Source organism: Malaclemys terrapin, chromosome 5, assembly GCF_027887155.1.
Source record: "Malaclemys terrapin pileata isolate rMalTer1 chromosome 5, rMalTer1.hap1, whole genome shotgun sequence".
Classification (NCBI taxonomy): Eukaryota; Metazoa; Chordata; order Testudines; family Emydidae; genus Malaclemys; species Malaclemys terrapin.
In genome coordinates this window covers 63202436-63215501 of record NC_071509.1, presented here as the reverse complement: position 1 = coordinate 63215501, position 13066 = coordinate 63202436, and the positions used below count along the sequence as shown (strand labels likewise).

General features: G+C 38.2%; 1 protein-coding gene across 5 annotated transcripts in view; it reads left to right on the top strand.

Annotated features, from left to right (window-relative positions):
* Positions 1 to 208: 208 nt before the first annotated feature.
* TRAPPC11 (trafficking protein particle complex subunit 11) overlaps positions 209 to 13066 on the top strand; it is a 40930-nt gene continuing 28072 nt past the window's right edge. The window contains exons 1-10 of one of the 5 annotated variants that reach the window (XM_054029945.1): positions 209 to 271; positions 1467 to 1690; positions 2589 to 2758; positions 3214 to 3284; positions 4427 to 4541; positions 5951 to 6050; positions 7077 to 7150; positions 8627 to 8723; positions 9763 to 9896; positions 10767 to 10914. In XM_054029945.1, coding sequence (XP_053885920.1) covers positions 1487 to 1690; positions 2589 to 2758; positions 3214 to 3284; positions 4427 to 4541; positions 5951 to 6050; positions 7077 to 7150; positions 8627 to 8723; positions 9763 to 9896; positions 10767 to 10914 — 1113 coding nt within the window. In that variant the 5' untranslated portion in view covers positions 209 to 271; positions 1467 to 1486. Of the gene's footprint in view, positions 429 to 1466; positions 1691 to 2588; positions 2759 to 3213; positions 3285 to 4426; positions 4542 to 5950; positions 6051 to 7076; positions 7151 to 8626; positions 8724 to 9762; positions 9897 to 10766; positions 10915 to 13066 lie in introns of all 5 variants that reach the window. The other 4 variants (XM_054029947.1, XM_054029944.1, XM_054029942.1 and 1 more) reach the window with 4 other exon arrangements.

Here is a 13066-nt window from a genome sequence, read left to right as displayed (position 1 = left end):
ACTCCTATTTCGAGCTATGAGTTATGATTGGGCTCGTCTTCCATAGTATCACCAATCCCGCACGACAATTGGCTAAATCTTGTGGCCACGCCTCTTTTCTCTTTCTCTCATTGGTTCCTACGACGGTTCTCGAGACCCAATGGTTGACTTTGTCGTTGAGCAGGCAACGCTGATTGGTGGAATGGACTGTCACTCTTATCCCCTTGCTGTGGCTTCCGGAGGCGATTCTCCATCTCTGTTGCTGCCCAGTGGCAGCTTGCGGGCGGCGCCGGTGGGTAGGAGTCTGCGGAGAGCTCACTTCCTGGAGGTGGTAGGACGGAGCTGCTGCTGGCCGCGCCGGCGGCTGTTTACTGTGTGGCTGCCCCGTGCGGCGGGGAAAGGTCCGCGGCCGGGTGGGGAAGGCGGTTGCCGTGGCTCGGGCGCTGGCGGTGGGTCAGAGGCGGTGCGGGGCTGGCCGTGGCGGGGGACTTGCTGTAGGGGCTGAGCCTGGCGGGTTAGCCCTGGGTGACTCTCCCGCCGGGAGCTGCTCCTGGTCATCCTGCTCGTCACTTGCTCTATGCGCCTTTGGCCCATAGTGTTAAAGAAACCCTTTGTCCCCCCCGCCTATGTCCGTTACTGGCAGGTTGGGCTATGTCTGTGGTCAAGCTGCACTGACAAAAACACACTTTGCCTTTAGTGAAAACAGAAATGACCCCTTAATGTAATTTTATAAATTAAACAACAGTCCGCACTGTTGTTCTACCTCTGTTTTTCTCAGTGCACCATGTCTATAGACATCATGCTTTTCAGAGCAGGGACCATCTTTGTATAGTATACTGCATCAAACGTGAGATTGGTGCTAAAAATGACAATGCCACCGTGAGGAAGAACATGCTTGTTATATACGGTACCTGGCCGATGTAAACCTTATTTAAGCAGACTGTTTCTTATAGTGATAACAGATATAAGCCCTAGCCTGCAATTGACTCTGCCTGAGTAGAACCTGGGCTCTGCAAGCTCATAGGTTTGTTTATGTAGATCCAACTGCAGGATTGGGACCATCAGAGTTCTCAGGCCAGCCCCTAACCTGCCTCCTCAACTTCCAGTGGCCCTTTGGCTCACAACTTTGCTAATAGTGCCAGTGTCTGAGCAATATGAATAAAATCAGAAAAGTTTGATCTTGCCTGAGATGCAATGATTGTCGTCCCCCCCCCCAACACCACCACCACCCATTTTCTGGTTCTTCTCACCCTCCAAAAAACATTATCGACTGATTCTTATCTGAGTTTTTTTTTTTTTTAAATCCCTGCATCTTAAAATTGTTTGTATTCCTTGCATTTTAAGTTGAGTGAGCAGACTGTATTTAACTTGCGTCTTAAGTAAAAAGACTAGTTTAATGCATTTTTCTTAATGAGATATCGTTTGTATCTAATCAGAAATTGCATGTTTGAAAAGGATTTGAGATATGGGGTATTTTTGTTTTTCAGGCATTCTTTAAAACTTCAAGATGAGCCCAACACAATGGGACTTCCCTGTGGAACTATGTTGTCGGCCTATGGCCTTTGTAACCCTCACTGGCTTGGATGTAGTATATAATGCTGTTCATCGTGCAGTTTGGGATGCCTTTTGTGCAAACAGGAGAGCTGACCGAGTACCAATTTCTTTCAAAGTTCTTCCTGGTGACCATGAGTATCCCAAATGCAGAACAAAGGTATATAGTCTGTGGGGTTTTCTTATAAAGACTTAAAATACATTTAACATATTATGCAAACTATAAAATGACGTACTGTAAAGTGTTTGCTGTTTGTGATTATTCTGTGTAAATCTTCAGTCGGAATAAATTAGCTATTAGAAAGTTAATTGAAATCTGGAAACATTGCATGCTAAGAGAGCATCAGTCTTGCATCAATAATTTGGACACTTTTCATTTCAAATATCAATTTTTAGATGTTCTGGAAAATTTTTAAAACAGCTGTTTGGGTGAGACCGAGTAAAATACAGTATGTGCGGTGTACCTGAATCTCTGCAGTGAAACTGAGACATATCAACTAGTGTGACACTTGATAAGCAGCATAGTCCAGTGATTACTTATTACAGTGAAGAGTTGGAAATAAAGAAACCTGGAGTCTATTCCCTAATTTTGTTTTTAATTGTGATTTAGGACAAGTAACTTGCATCTTTGTCAGTTTCCCTCTCTGTAAAATGCGGGTAATACTTACTTAACTCTATAAAGCATGTTGTGATCTTTGCATGACAGGTACTATGTAAGTTCAAAGTATTTTATATTTCCTGAAGTTGACTTTTCTTTAGTGTCAGAATCTCTCCTTCCGACACTCCTTCTCCTCCCCCCCCCATGTAAATCTATTTTTGATGATGTTTCAGTGGCATACTTCTGGCTCTTGAGCCAACAATGGGGTGTGATGGTTTAAAAAAAAAAAATCCTACCACACCTTCTCCATTAGGAAGCAGACACTTGAGAGCAAGATTGATAGAGGAAAGATCAAGTCCTCAGGACTGATCATGGACACGTGGAATTCCCCATGCACATACCACAGCGAAAAAAAACAGGGTTGGTAGCTCGTTTTAATAAGTTAAATTAATATTTTCAGAGAACATCCTATGAGTGGTACATTCCAAAAGGGATATTGAAGACTGGCTGGATGAATAAACATCTGAATCTGGTGCCAGCTCTTGTTGTGGTGTTCTATGAACTGGACTGGGATGAGCAACAGTGGAAAGAAAAACAGTCAGAATGTGCTACCAGAGTTGAAATTGTCAGGTACAGTTGTTTCAGTTGGGTTATAAGTATTAACTTGTATTTGTATTAAGTGTAGGTTGTAAAGTATTTGTATGTACCGTAAAGCAGTTTCATCTTATTTTTTGTTTTAAAAAATATAATTTTGTGTTAGGTTGATGGGGCTCTTTCTAGATTAATCATTATTGAAATTTTGTTTTGAATATTAGATATATATTTAAGGGGATTTAAAGATGTCTTATTTTAGAATGTAAATTGGCAAAGTTGCTTGGGAGCCACCTTTACTTCCTGTTTTCTAAAATCAGTGAAATTAAGAATGCTGTTGTTACAATCGATCTGAGAAAAGGAGAGAGAATATGTATCTCGTGGATGGTGCATGTGCCTTTTATATGCAATTTTTTAATGACTTTAAAAGTAGACTGAAAGTCATTGTATAAACATGAAATATTGAGCTTGTCATTGCAACTCTTCTATTTCAGACAAAGTTTGCAGGGAAGAAACACAAAAGTTGCTGTGGTTTTGATTCAAAAGAAAACACCCTTACCTCCAGGTACTAAAAGGCTAATCAAACTGCAGTGTATGCAAATATGAGGACCACATTTTCAAAGGGACTTTACCCTGGTCATCATTTGTGCACTTTGCATGCTGTTCTCATGCACGATTTGTGTGTACAAAAATTCACTTGCCACTACACACACATACACAATGGAAAATTTGCTCTGAAAAATTGGCCCTAAAGTCCAGGTGCTTTTTCATTACCTTCTTTTGTTTTTTTTAACCAATTTCAATTCCTCAAAAAAAATCATTAGTTCTATGTCCAGCTTCTGATACTGTGTATCAAACCTATTGCAAATATGACTGTAACCTATCCTACAAAGCAGTTGTCCCTTAATGCTTACCTGAGATCAATTAAAAATAAACTGTAATTACAGCTGATTTAAAAGCTGCTCTGAAGCATTTGGTAACTGCATAAGCATTTTAGTGTAATAATATTCAATTGTCATTATGAATATTTCCTTATTAAAATGTCAGATTGGAACAGACACAAGGCTTAAGGCTCTTCATTAAGCCCATGCATTTTACCATTCTCAGTACTTATTTCTGCCCAATCAAACTGTTATGAGAGCCCCATTTTGAATGGGGGTGAGAGGTGTTTGTTATGAAGTGTACACAGTACATTTTTACCCCCATTGCCAAACTTCGTCAAGGGATAAATTCGTCACTGTCTGACTGAATGTCAGTCATTCAGGAAAGAAATTTGAAGAGATTGCATCCTAAATCAATCTATCCCAAGCTGTAACTACATGAAATCATGGAAGAAGGAGCTTGTTTGTTTTTACTTGTTACATCTCTAAAAGTCACTGGTGCAGAACTACAGAAGTGTGAGGTTTTTTTTCTCTCTCAGTGGTTGTTTTTTTGGATTTTTTTTAAATCACATGACTAGTACCATAAATTCATCTATAAAGTGCTTTGTGAGTACCCTGCTTGTTCCTCAGGTCTTCTGGGGGTTATTCAGCCACAACGATATTCTGCTAATCAAAGCCTCAGTGTTTCAGATGACCTGAGAGAGAGTCTATCTTTTTAGGTATATCACCTGTTCCATAGCTTGAGATAGTCAAGCTTTGAGAAGAGTGCAATTTGACACTGCTCTGCCAATTGATGCTTGTTTGCATGCTCTTTTGATTTCATTAGGGGAAGATGTTATTGCTTCAGAAAGAGCAGCAGCTTTATGTAATGCTTGTGACCTTTCTGGAAAATCCTTGTTTGTGCTGCCACACACTGATCATCTGGTTGGTTACATTATAAGGTAAGTGATTTGGTAAAAGTCTCTTCCTGCAGTGCCTTTTTTCCAGTCTATTAAGGGACATATGATATGTAGATATCAACTCTCCTGTACGTCAGCTTTAGAGCAATTGTAAACTTACATTACTCATATTTTATTCCTTCGTTGAAACACTTCACATCATACTGAGTCCTGATTATTCCAATAAGTTTTTTTAACCTTTGTCCTTTTTCCATAAAGTCATGTTATGATTGGCACCTTCCCTCTAAGTAGGCCATAAAACCTGCTACTAAATAGACTTCTGAGAGATAGTGTCAGGAAACCCAAAGACTGCCTTTGGTTCACTCTTGGTCTTTTTATACACTTGTATAGTACGCCTAGCCCTATTGGTTAAGGGAGATTGAAGCTACTGCTAGGCAAGTGTTTGCTTTTTCCTTGTCTGCCTTCATTAGGTGTCTTCATTGTTTTTCTGTATATGCCAACTACAGTACAAGCTGTTTTATCTGGCATGTTGAGGGAACAGGGGATGCTGGTAAGTGAAAAATGCTGGTTAACTAATTTAGGTCGACCTACAACCACTGCAGTAAGTCGATTGGCTGTAGTTGGCCAGGAGCACTTGCACTGACTGAAGTGGGGCACGGACAGCTGTGCAGGGCTCACAGCAGGAGCCCCCAACCCACCCGGGATGACAGCCGGAGTTGTGAGCCCAGTCTGGGCTCAGTTTCACAGCAGGCAGAATACCAGCACTGAAATTGACATTCTTGTCCGTTTCATGGCTTCAGCTGTGAGCCCCCTGCTTCTGCTTTGAGCCAGAAGCAGCCATGAAACTGACAAGAATGTTAGCCAACTGCTGATGTCAGTAACAGTGTCTGTTAAGACACTGTGATGCCCTAACTCCACCAACTTAAGTCTCTCGTGGAGGTAGAGTTATTGTGTCGGTGTAACAGGCCACTTACTTCGTCAGCAACAGCATTCTAATGTAGAAACTGACATAATTAGGTTGACATAAACTGCCTTATGTTGACCTAACTCTTTGGTGTAAACCAAGCCTGAGTACCTTTCCCAACCTGAAGAGCTCTGTGTAGCTCAAAAGCAAGTCTCTCTCACCAACAGAAGTTGGTCCAATAAAAGATATTACCTCGCCCACCTTGTCTCAAAAATATTCTAGGCAGATAATGTAGGTTAAAACAAATATCATAAAAACTTTTAATTTAGTGCTTTCCTAAATTGGTACCTGTATTGGTACCAGTAACTTAAGTTTTTATGTTTTGGGTTTTGGTTTTTTTGTTTTTGTGTTGTTTTTTTTGCCAGCTTACAGTGATTGTAGAAGGAATAGTGTTAAAAAGAGCCTAAATTAAAGTACTTTAGATCCTGTATATACTGAAAGAACTTCTTTATTTGCTTAAAAAGTGATGAGCAATTCTCTCTTACAGATTAGAGAATGCTTTTTATGAGCATGCACAGACCTACTACTATACAGAAATAAGAAGGGTAAAATCTCATAAAGAATTCTTGAATAAAACAACACATCAGGTAATGCTACTCCTTTTTAAATAAGATAATTCTAAAAATATAGATGACTTATAATATATCCTGTGTATCATATATAGGATGTATTTTTTTTTTAAATATAAGAATGCTAAAACAAAACAAAATTATTTTCACACTTTTTTCTTTTTCACTTTTATCCTAGATATGGTCCTTTTTCTTACCTTACATCAACTAAAGTGAAATTCACCTTTTAAAGGTGAACTGCAAATAAAAAATGACAGTGGAATTAAATCCAGAGTTACATACTGAAAACTCCCACTTTGTCAGACTTGTGGTAGTAGTGTTTTTCAGCATAGAAACAAGTTTTCAACTCACTTCTTGAAAATAAAATTTCTGTGCTGAAATTCTTTTGGTACCTTAAGTCAGCCTGAATTATTCCAGAAAACAACGCACCAAATTCCAAGTGTCTTGCTGCAATCTCTGATATTTGGGATATCCTGGATCGATGTATTTTGGGATATCCTCTCTGATACAGGAAGTGTCAAGCAGATTTTTAAAACTTTGCAAAAGGGGAGAAATTATAAGGAAGTTTTGTTTTTCTGTGCAGTGCTCTAGCTCAGGCTGTAGAGGGCACTTACTACAGACTTCTGGGCTTAACTTGGTAATCATTTTGTTTCTTTTCAATTCACCAAATACTGGTTTTGACACACGAACTTGTGTTGCAACCACCAGCTATCCTCTATTTTGGAAAACAGGACAAGATTGCCTTCAGAGCCACGATGTGTCCTTAAGGTGTCTATTCAAGGTCACTGATGGACGGTACAAGGCTGTCCCTTTCTTTTGGGGTTGGAGCAATAAATTAGGTTCAGCAAAAGAGCTCTGTGTGTCGTGCTATTAAACAACTACTCATTATTGTTTTCTGTGATATCTATACACTTCCTTATATTCTGCATACTTCCAGCTAAGTTATCTGTGATTTCTCTGAATATTAAATATATTCCAATTTTGTAAATGTTTGTACTACATTTAGATTATTGGTACCAATAAAATATTGGTTGTGTTTTGCAGCTTTTATTTGTGAGACATCAGTTCAAAATAGCATTTTTCAGTGAGCTGAAACAGGATACACAGAATGCTCTAAAGTAAGTAAACTTTCTTTTTTCTCAGTGACTTCTGTTACTATTTTGATAGTTTCAAGGTTAGTGAAATGTAAAACTTAAATTTATATTTGGGCAGTTGTAAAAAATCAAGCAATCAATATTTTGAGCTCATTCTACAGTGTAATGAATTATGCGTTTGTTAGTCTGTTTTGTTCAGAATAAATATTGATACGAAGAATTTTCTTGAGTTTGTGTTCAACTTCTTCATACTTCAAATATGTTTCTAAATTTACATTGATATAAAATAACTTTTAGAAGTACAAAGGTTAAGGTTCCAACTTCAACACTAACTGATGTGTTGTACATCCTGTATTTCTTACGGAGTACATTAAGACCTAAATAGCAATGAATTAAACTCTACCTTTAAAACAAAGGGCATAGAAAATACTCTACACGCATACGCATGCACATGCTCCCTCCTTCCCCCACACAATTGCTCTTGGAGCCTTAACTGTTGCATTTTCTTAATGATGTGCAGCTGTGCAACTTAATGTTGCCTTTAAATGATTTTTGCATCTAATTCCTTGTTTATTTGTTACTTTCTTTAATGAAAATTTGGAGAGGCATGTATTTGCCTATTCTTAATGTCAGCATTTAAATGGTCTCAATTGGGCTTTAAAGGTCACATTTCTATTAAGGTAAATGGAATATAGGAAAAGTAAGCTCCCAACCTTTACTATCATTATTTGTCAGCATCTTTCTAATAAAAAAAGATAACAAACAAGTCAATTGGTGGACTACTCATGTTTTAAAGTTGAGTGTGTACTTAATTGCTTTTGTTGGATAGACTTCATAGTCAGTTGCATGCTTAGAGCTGACCCTCAGGTGGCATTACTTAGCGTATCTTGCTAAGGAAAAGCATTCCATGGATACTTTCTGTGAAGATTTCTGAATTTCACTTCTGGATATTTTTAGATGTATCTCTGAAACCAAACGCTGTAACTAAATCCAGACTTCACAATATTCTAATTTACTATTTTGTTGGTTAACAAAAAAATAGCTAGCTTCTGACTTCTGTGCTACATCTCTGAATATGTGCTACTGTTTATCAAATCTGAAGATTTACTAGTATTTCAGAAATGTTTTTAACGTACATTTAGGAACGTGTAATCCTAGTGTTCGTTTGACTATTGCAGTTTGTGTTCAGTCTGCCTGTTGGTAGAGATTAATGAAGCAAAAAAGTACAGGGTTTGGGTTTGTTTTTTTTCTTTTCTTTTTACATCATTCCTAAACTGCTGATTGGAAAAAGGCAGGAAAGTTTTTGTCATGACCAATAAATAGAAATAGAAAGTTTGCTTGAGGGTGTTGTGAATGCAGAGTCAGTTGTATGTGTTACTGTTATCCATGAGCTTTTCACCAGAAAAATTATTTTCATTGAATGCAGATTCTTTCTGTTTGAATAGGTTTTGTTTTGTTTTGGTATACCAACCAACCTAACTTGTAAACATTCATATTTAGAAATTACAGAACTGCATATAATCTTGTACATGAATTGAGGGCACATGAAACGAATATGTTGGAAATCAAGACCATGGCAGGATTTATAAACTACAAGGTAACAAATTGGTTGTAACCTTTAGCAAACCTGTACATTTTAAAATACGAAGGTAGCTGAAGGACTCAGAATCTGTAAAGATTTAATTTTAAAAATACCTCTCCTATATTATTGCTTTTAGAGCACTATCTAGCTCTAAGGTACTACCTGGCTGCAGTCCCCCTAAATTCCAGCTTGTGGAGGTTACTTCAAATTCCAAGGAGAAAATATCTCCTCCGTAGAAGTTGGGTTCAGGTGTTTAGTATTGTGTGTTGTTTTTTAAAGGGCTAGAGCTTACATGAAGCTCCATCCCATGAAGAGTTTAGCACCTCCTCAATTCCCATTTGAAGTCAGTGGGAATGAACAGCACTTTACAGAAACAAGTTCATGTAGCCTATAGATTAATGACACCCCACCCCCCCCCCGTTTTAAAAGGTGGAGAAGGAATAGTAATCCTGAGGAAAGGATGGCTCTTCCTTTGGAAGAACAGATTTTAGAGGACCTTGGGTCAGCAAAGTGTCTTTCTACCTACCAATTTAAAAAAAAAACGTTACTGGAGCTGGTCCTTGACCAGGCCCTTGAAAGGGATATCCAGCAGGTTTGGATTACTGCAGACTTCATAGCCTTTGTGGGGAAGATCACTGCCTCCAAAGGATATCTGGCGCTGTGCATCCCTCCTCTTCCAAATAGTCCAGCAGTTCCATGCTGGATCTGGGAGTGTGTGTGGTGGTCACGCTCTTCTGAGGTGAGTGTGATCTGTGCCTTTTGATTCTCCCCCCCCCCCCCCCCCCCCCCGGAGAGGACTAATCATTCAGTTCTTGCCATAATTTATATGGAGGGCCATGTGGATATGTGGCATGGAACCCTGTTTGCTTCATATAAAACGCTATCAGGTGTTGTATCCGACCTTCATTTTTATATTGTTTTTGCTTCTAAATTGTTTGGGATCTTACCATTTACCTACTACATTTCTAATGTTAGATTTACTTTTAGAAATTTGAACTTTGATTAGACCGTTGATAAAGATTTTAAAGTCTTCCTTTTATTTTGATTCCTGTAGATTTGTCGCCTCTGTTTTCAGCATAACACCCCATTGGATGCAATTGCTCAGTTCAGGAAGCACATTGACTTGTGCAAGAAAAAAATAGGCAGTGCAGAGTTGGCTTTTGAGCATGCTGCCTGGATGTCTAAACAGTATGTTTTTGCTAAGTAATACTTCCATTGTAGCTCATGAATAAGCATTTCACAAAGTTAATTGTTTTATGTCTAGAGAAGCAGTGAAATTCTGAATTTTTCCTTCATGAAAGAGTTGCAATAGATATTAAAAGGTATAATATACTTACACATTTATTAGTTTAATTGTCCTGTGTCAGTGTGCTTTGCATTAATAACTGACAGTAATTCATAACTGGTGGGACTCAACATGTGGTACCTACTGTGAGATATAGAGTCTGATTCTACAGTTATTAGAAGCTTTGTCTAACTGACTTCAGTAGGAATTTAAAACTTCATAATGTATGCCAACCTCACAAAGATATCATAACATTATACTGTGTTTTAAACATACAGTAGACAGCAGGCCATAGCTGTAAAGATTCCCGTCCTCTGAGGGAGCGGGCGGGAGGGTTCTGCGTATTGGGATTGCCTCAAGTTAGTGGGGAGGAGTTAGGAGGCTTTCATTGTCATTGCCCAGTCTTTATTTGTTCTGCATGTAAAGGGAGGACTTCAGTCTCCAGGGCTGTCAGTCAGCATCAGTCATGAGCACTGAATGCATATGGAAATTAAAACCCTACACATTTTACAAAACGTAGTACAATTATTTCAAAATAGCTGGGCCCTGACCCTGGCAGTTTTGCTCCCACATGAATGCAGTTGTAAGATAGGTCATTGAGGTTCAAAAACCTATGAAAGCCTTGGATGAACTGGACCTTTAATTTACAATGACACTTTAGTTCAAATCCATTGTGTATTGTACTTAACCATAGCCACATATATCACACAGTTAAAACTTAATCTTACATTTTATAGTAAATATTCAGGTAAAAAATGTTGTTGTTTTTAAAGATTTCAGGCCTTTGGAGACTTGTTTGATGAGGCTATCAAACTAGGTTTGACAGCAATTCAGACTCAGAATCCAGGTTTCTATTACCAGCAGGCAGCATACTATGCACAGGAACGGAAGCAACTAGCCAACGTACTCTGTAACCATGACGTAAGTTGCAAACTGTTTGCCAATCAGAACTTTTTGTTCTAAATGTTTGTTTATTAAAGCTTCACTCTAGTATGGATGAAGCTAAATCCAACAATATGCCTTTATTAGCAACCTACGAACAGAAATACCTAGTACAGTATTTGGAAGAATTGACCATTAGTAAATAAATTAATCATCACTTTATCCCAAATGACCTCAACTGTAAAAACCAATTTTTAGTTATGTAGCAGATTTTATGTAAAATATTTTCTAAATGCTTCTAAATTGTTCAGCACTTATCTGGCAGAAAAAGTCTGAAAAAGGAGCCAATTTGTATTCCGCTATGAACACTTATGTATAATTATTCCAAACTATACTTTCACACTGACGTGTCAGTCATTTAAAATATGATGCTGAATTCCTACTGATGCTACTTACCTGTCACTGCTGGGCAATCTTGTTAGGAACTGGCTAAAAAAAAAAATAAACAAAACTGCTTATAACTGTGCAGACTTTAAAAGGAAAAGTAATTAGTTTACACCAATTACAAGTTATGCTAAAAACAAACAAAAGTAAATAGGCTGTGGTATTAGACTGAATTGAGAATGTAAGAATGGTTTGACCCAGTACAGCCAATGGTGCATCTAGTCCAGTATCCTGTCTTCTGACAGTGGCTAGTGGCAGATGCTTCAGAGGGAATGAACACAACAGGACAATTCCAGCCTATTGTCCAGTCCCAGCTTCTGGCAGTCAGAGGCTTAGGTACTCCCAGAGCATGTGATTGCATCCCTGACCATATTGGCTAATAGCCGTTGATGGACCTATTCTCCATGAACTTATCTAATTCGTTTTTGAACCCATTTATACTTTTGGTCTTCATAACATCCCTGACAATGCGTTCCACAGGTTGACTGTGTATTGTGTGAAGAAGTACTTCTTTATGTTTGTTTTAAACCTGCTGCCTATTAATGTCATTGAGTGACCCCTCATTCTTGTATTATGAGAAGGGGTAAATAGCACTTCCTTATTCACTTTCTCCACACCATTCATTGTTTTGTGGTGTCATCTCTCTCCCTTAATCATCTGTTTTCTAAATTAAACAGTTCCAGTCATTTTAATCTCTCCTCATATAAAAGGTGTTCCATACCAGTCATCATTTTTGGTTGCCATTTTCTGTACCTTTTCCAATTCTAATATATCTTTTTTTGAGATGGGGTGATGAGAACTGCATGCAGGGTTCAAGGTGTGGGTGTACCATGGATTTATATAGTGGCATTATTATATTTTCTATCTTATTATCTATCCCTTTTCTAATGGTTTCTAATAATCTGTTAGCTATTTTGACTGCCACTACACATTGAGCAGATGTTTTCAGAGTACTATTCACAATGACTCCAAGATACCTCTTGAGTGGTAACAGCTAATTTAGACCCCATTCATTTATTTATTTATATATATAGAGAGAGAGCTGGGATTATGTTTTTCAATGTGCATTTCTTTGCATATACCAACATTGAATTTTATCTGTCATTTTGTTGCCCAGCCACCCAGTTTTGTGAGATCCTTTTGTAACTCTTCACAGTCAGCTTTGGACTTAACTATCTTGAGTAATTTTGTATCGTATCATCTGCCATCTTTGCCCCTCACTGTTCACCCCTTTTTCCAGATAATTTATGAATATGTTGAACAACACTGGTTCCAGTACAGATCCTTGCAAGACCCTATTATTTACTTCTCTCCATTGTGAAAACTGACCATTTATTCCTAACCTTTGTTTCCTACCTTTTAACCAGTTACTGATCCATAAGAGGACCTTCCCTTTTATCCCATGACTGCTTAGTTTGCTTAAGATTCTTTGATGAGGAAACTTGTCAAAGACTTTCTGAAAGTATAGTACACTCTATCAGCTGGATCACCTTTGTCCACCTGCTTGATGACACCCTCAGAGAATTCTAATAGATTGGTGAGGCATAATTTCCCTTTACAAAAGCATTGTTGACTCTTCCCCAGTGTATTGTGTTTGTTTGGTAATTCTGTTCTTTACTATGGTTTCAACCAGTTTGCGTGTTACTGAAATTAGGCTTACTGGCCTGTAATTGTCAAGAGTGCCTCTGCCAATTTTTAAAAAAGGCTCCATTATATTAGCTATTCTCCTATCATCTGGCGCAGAGGC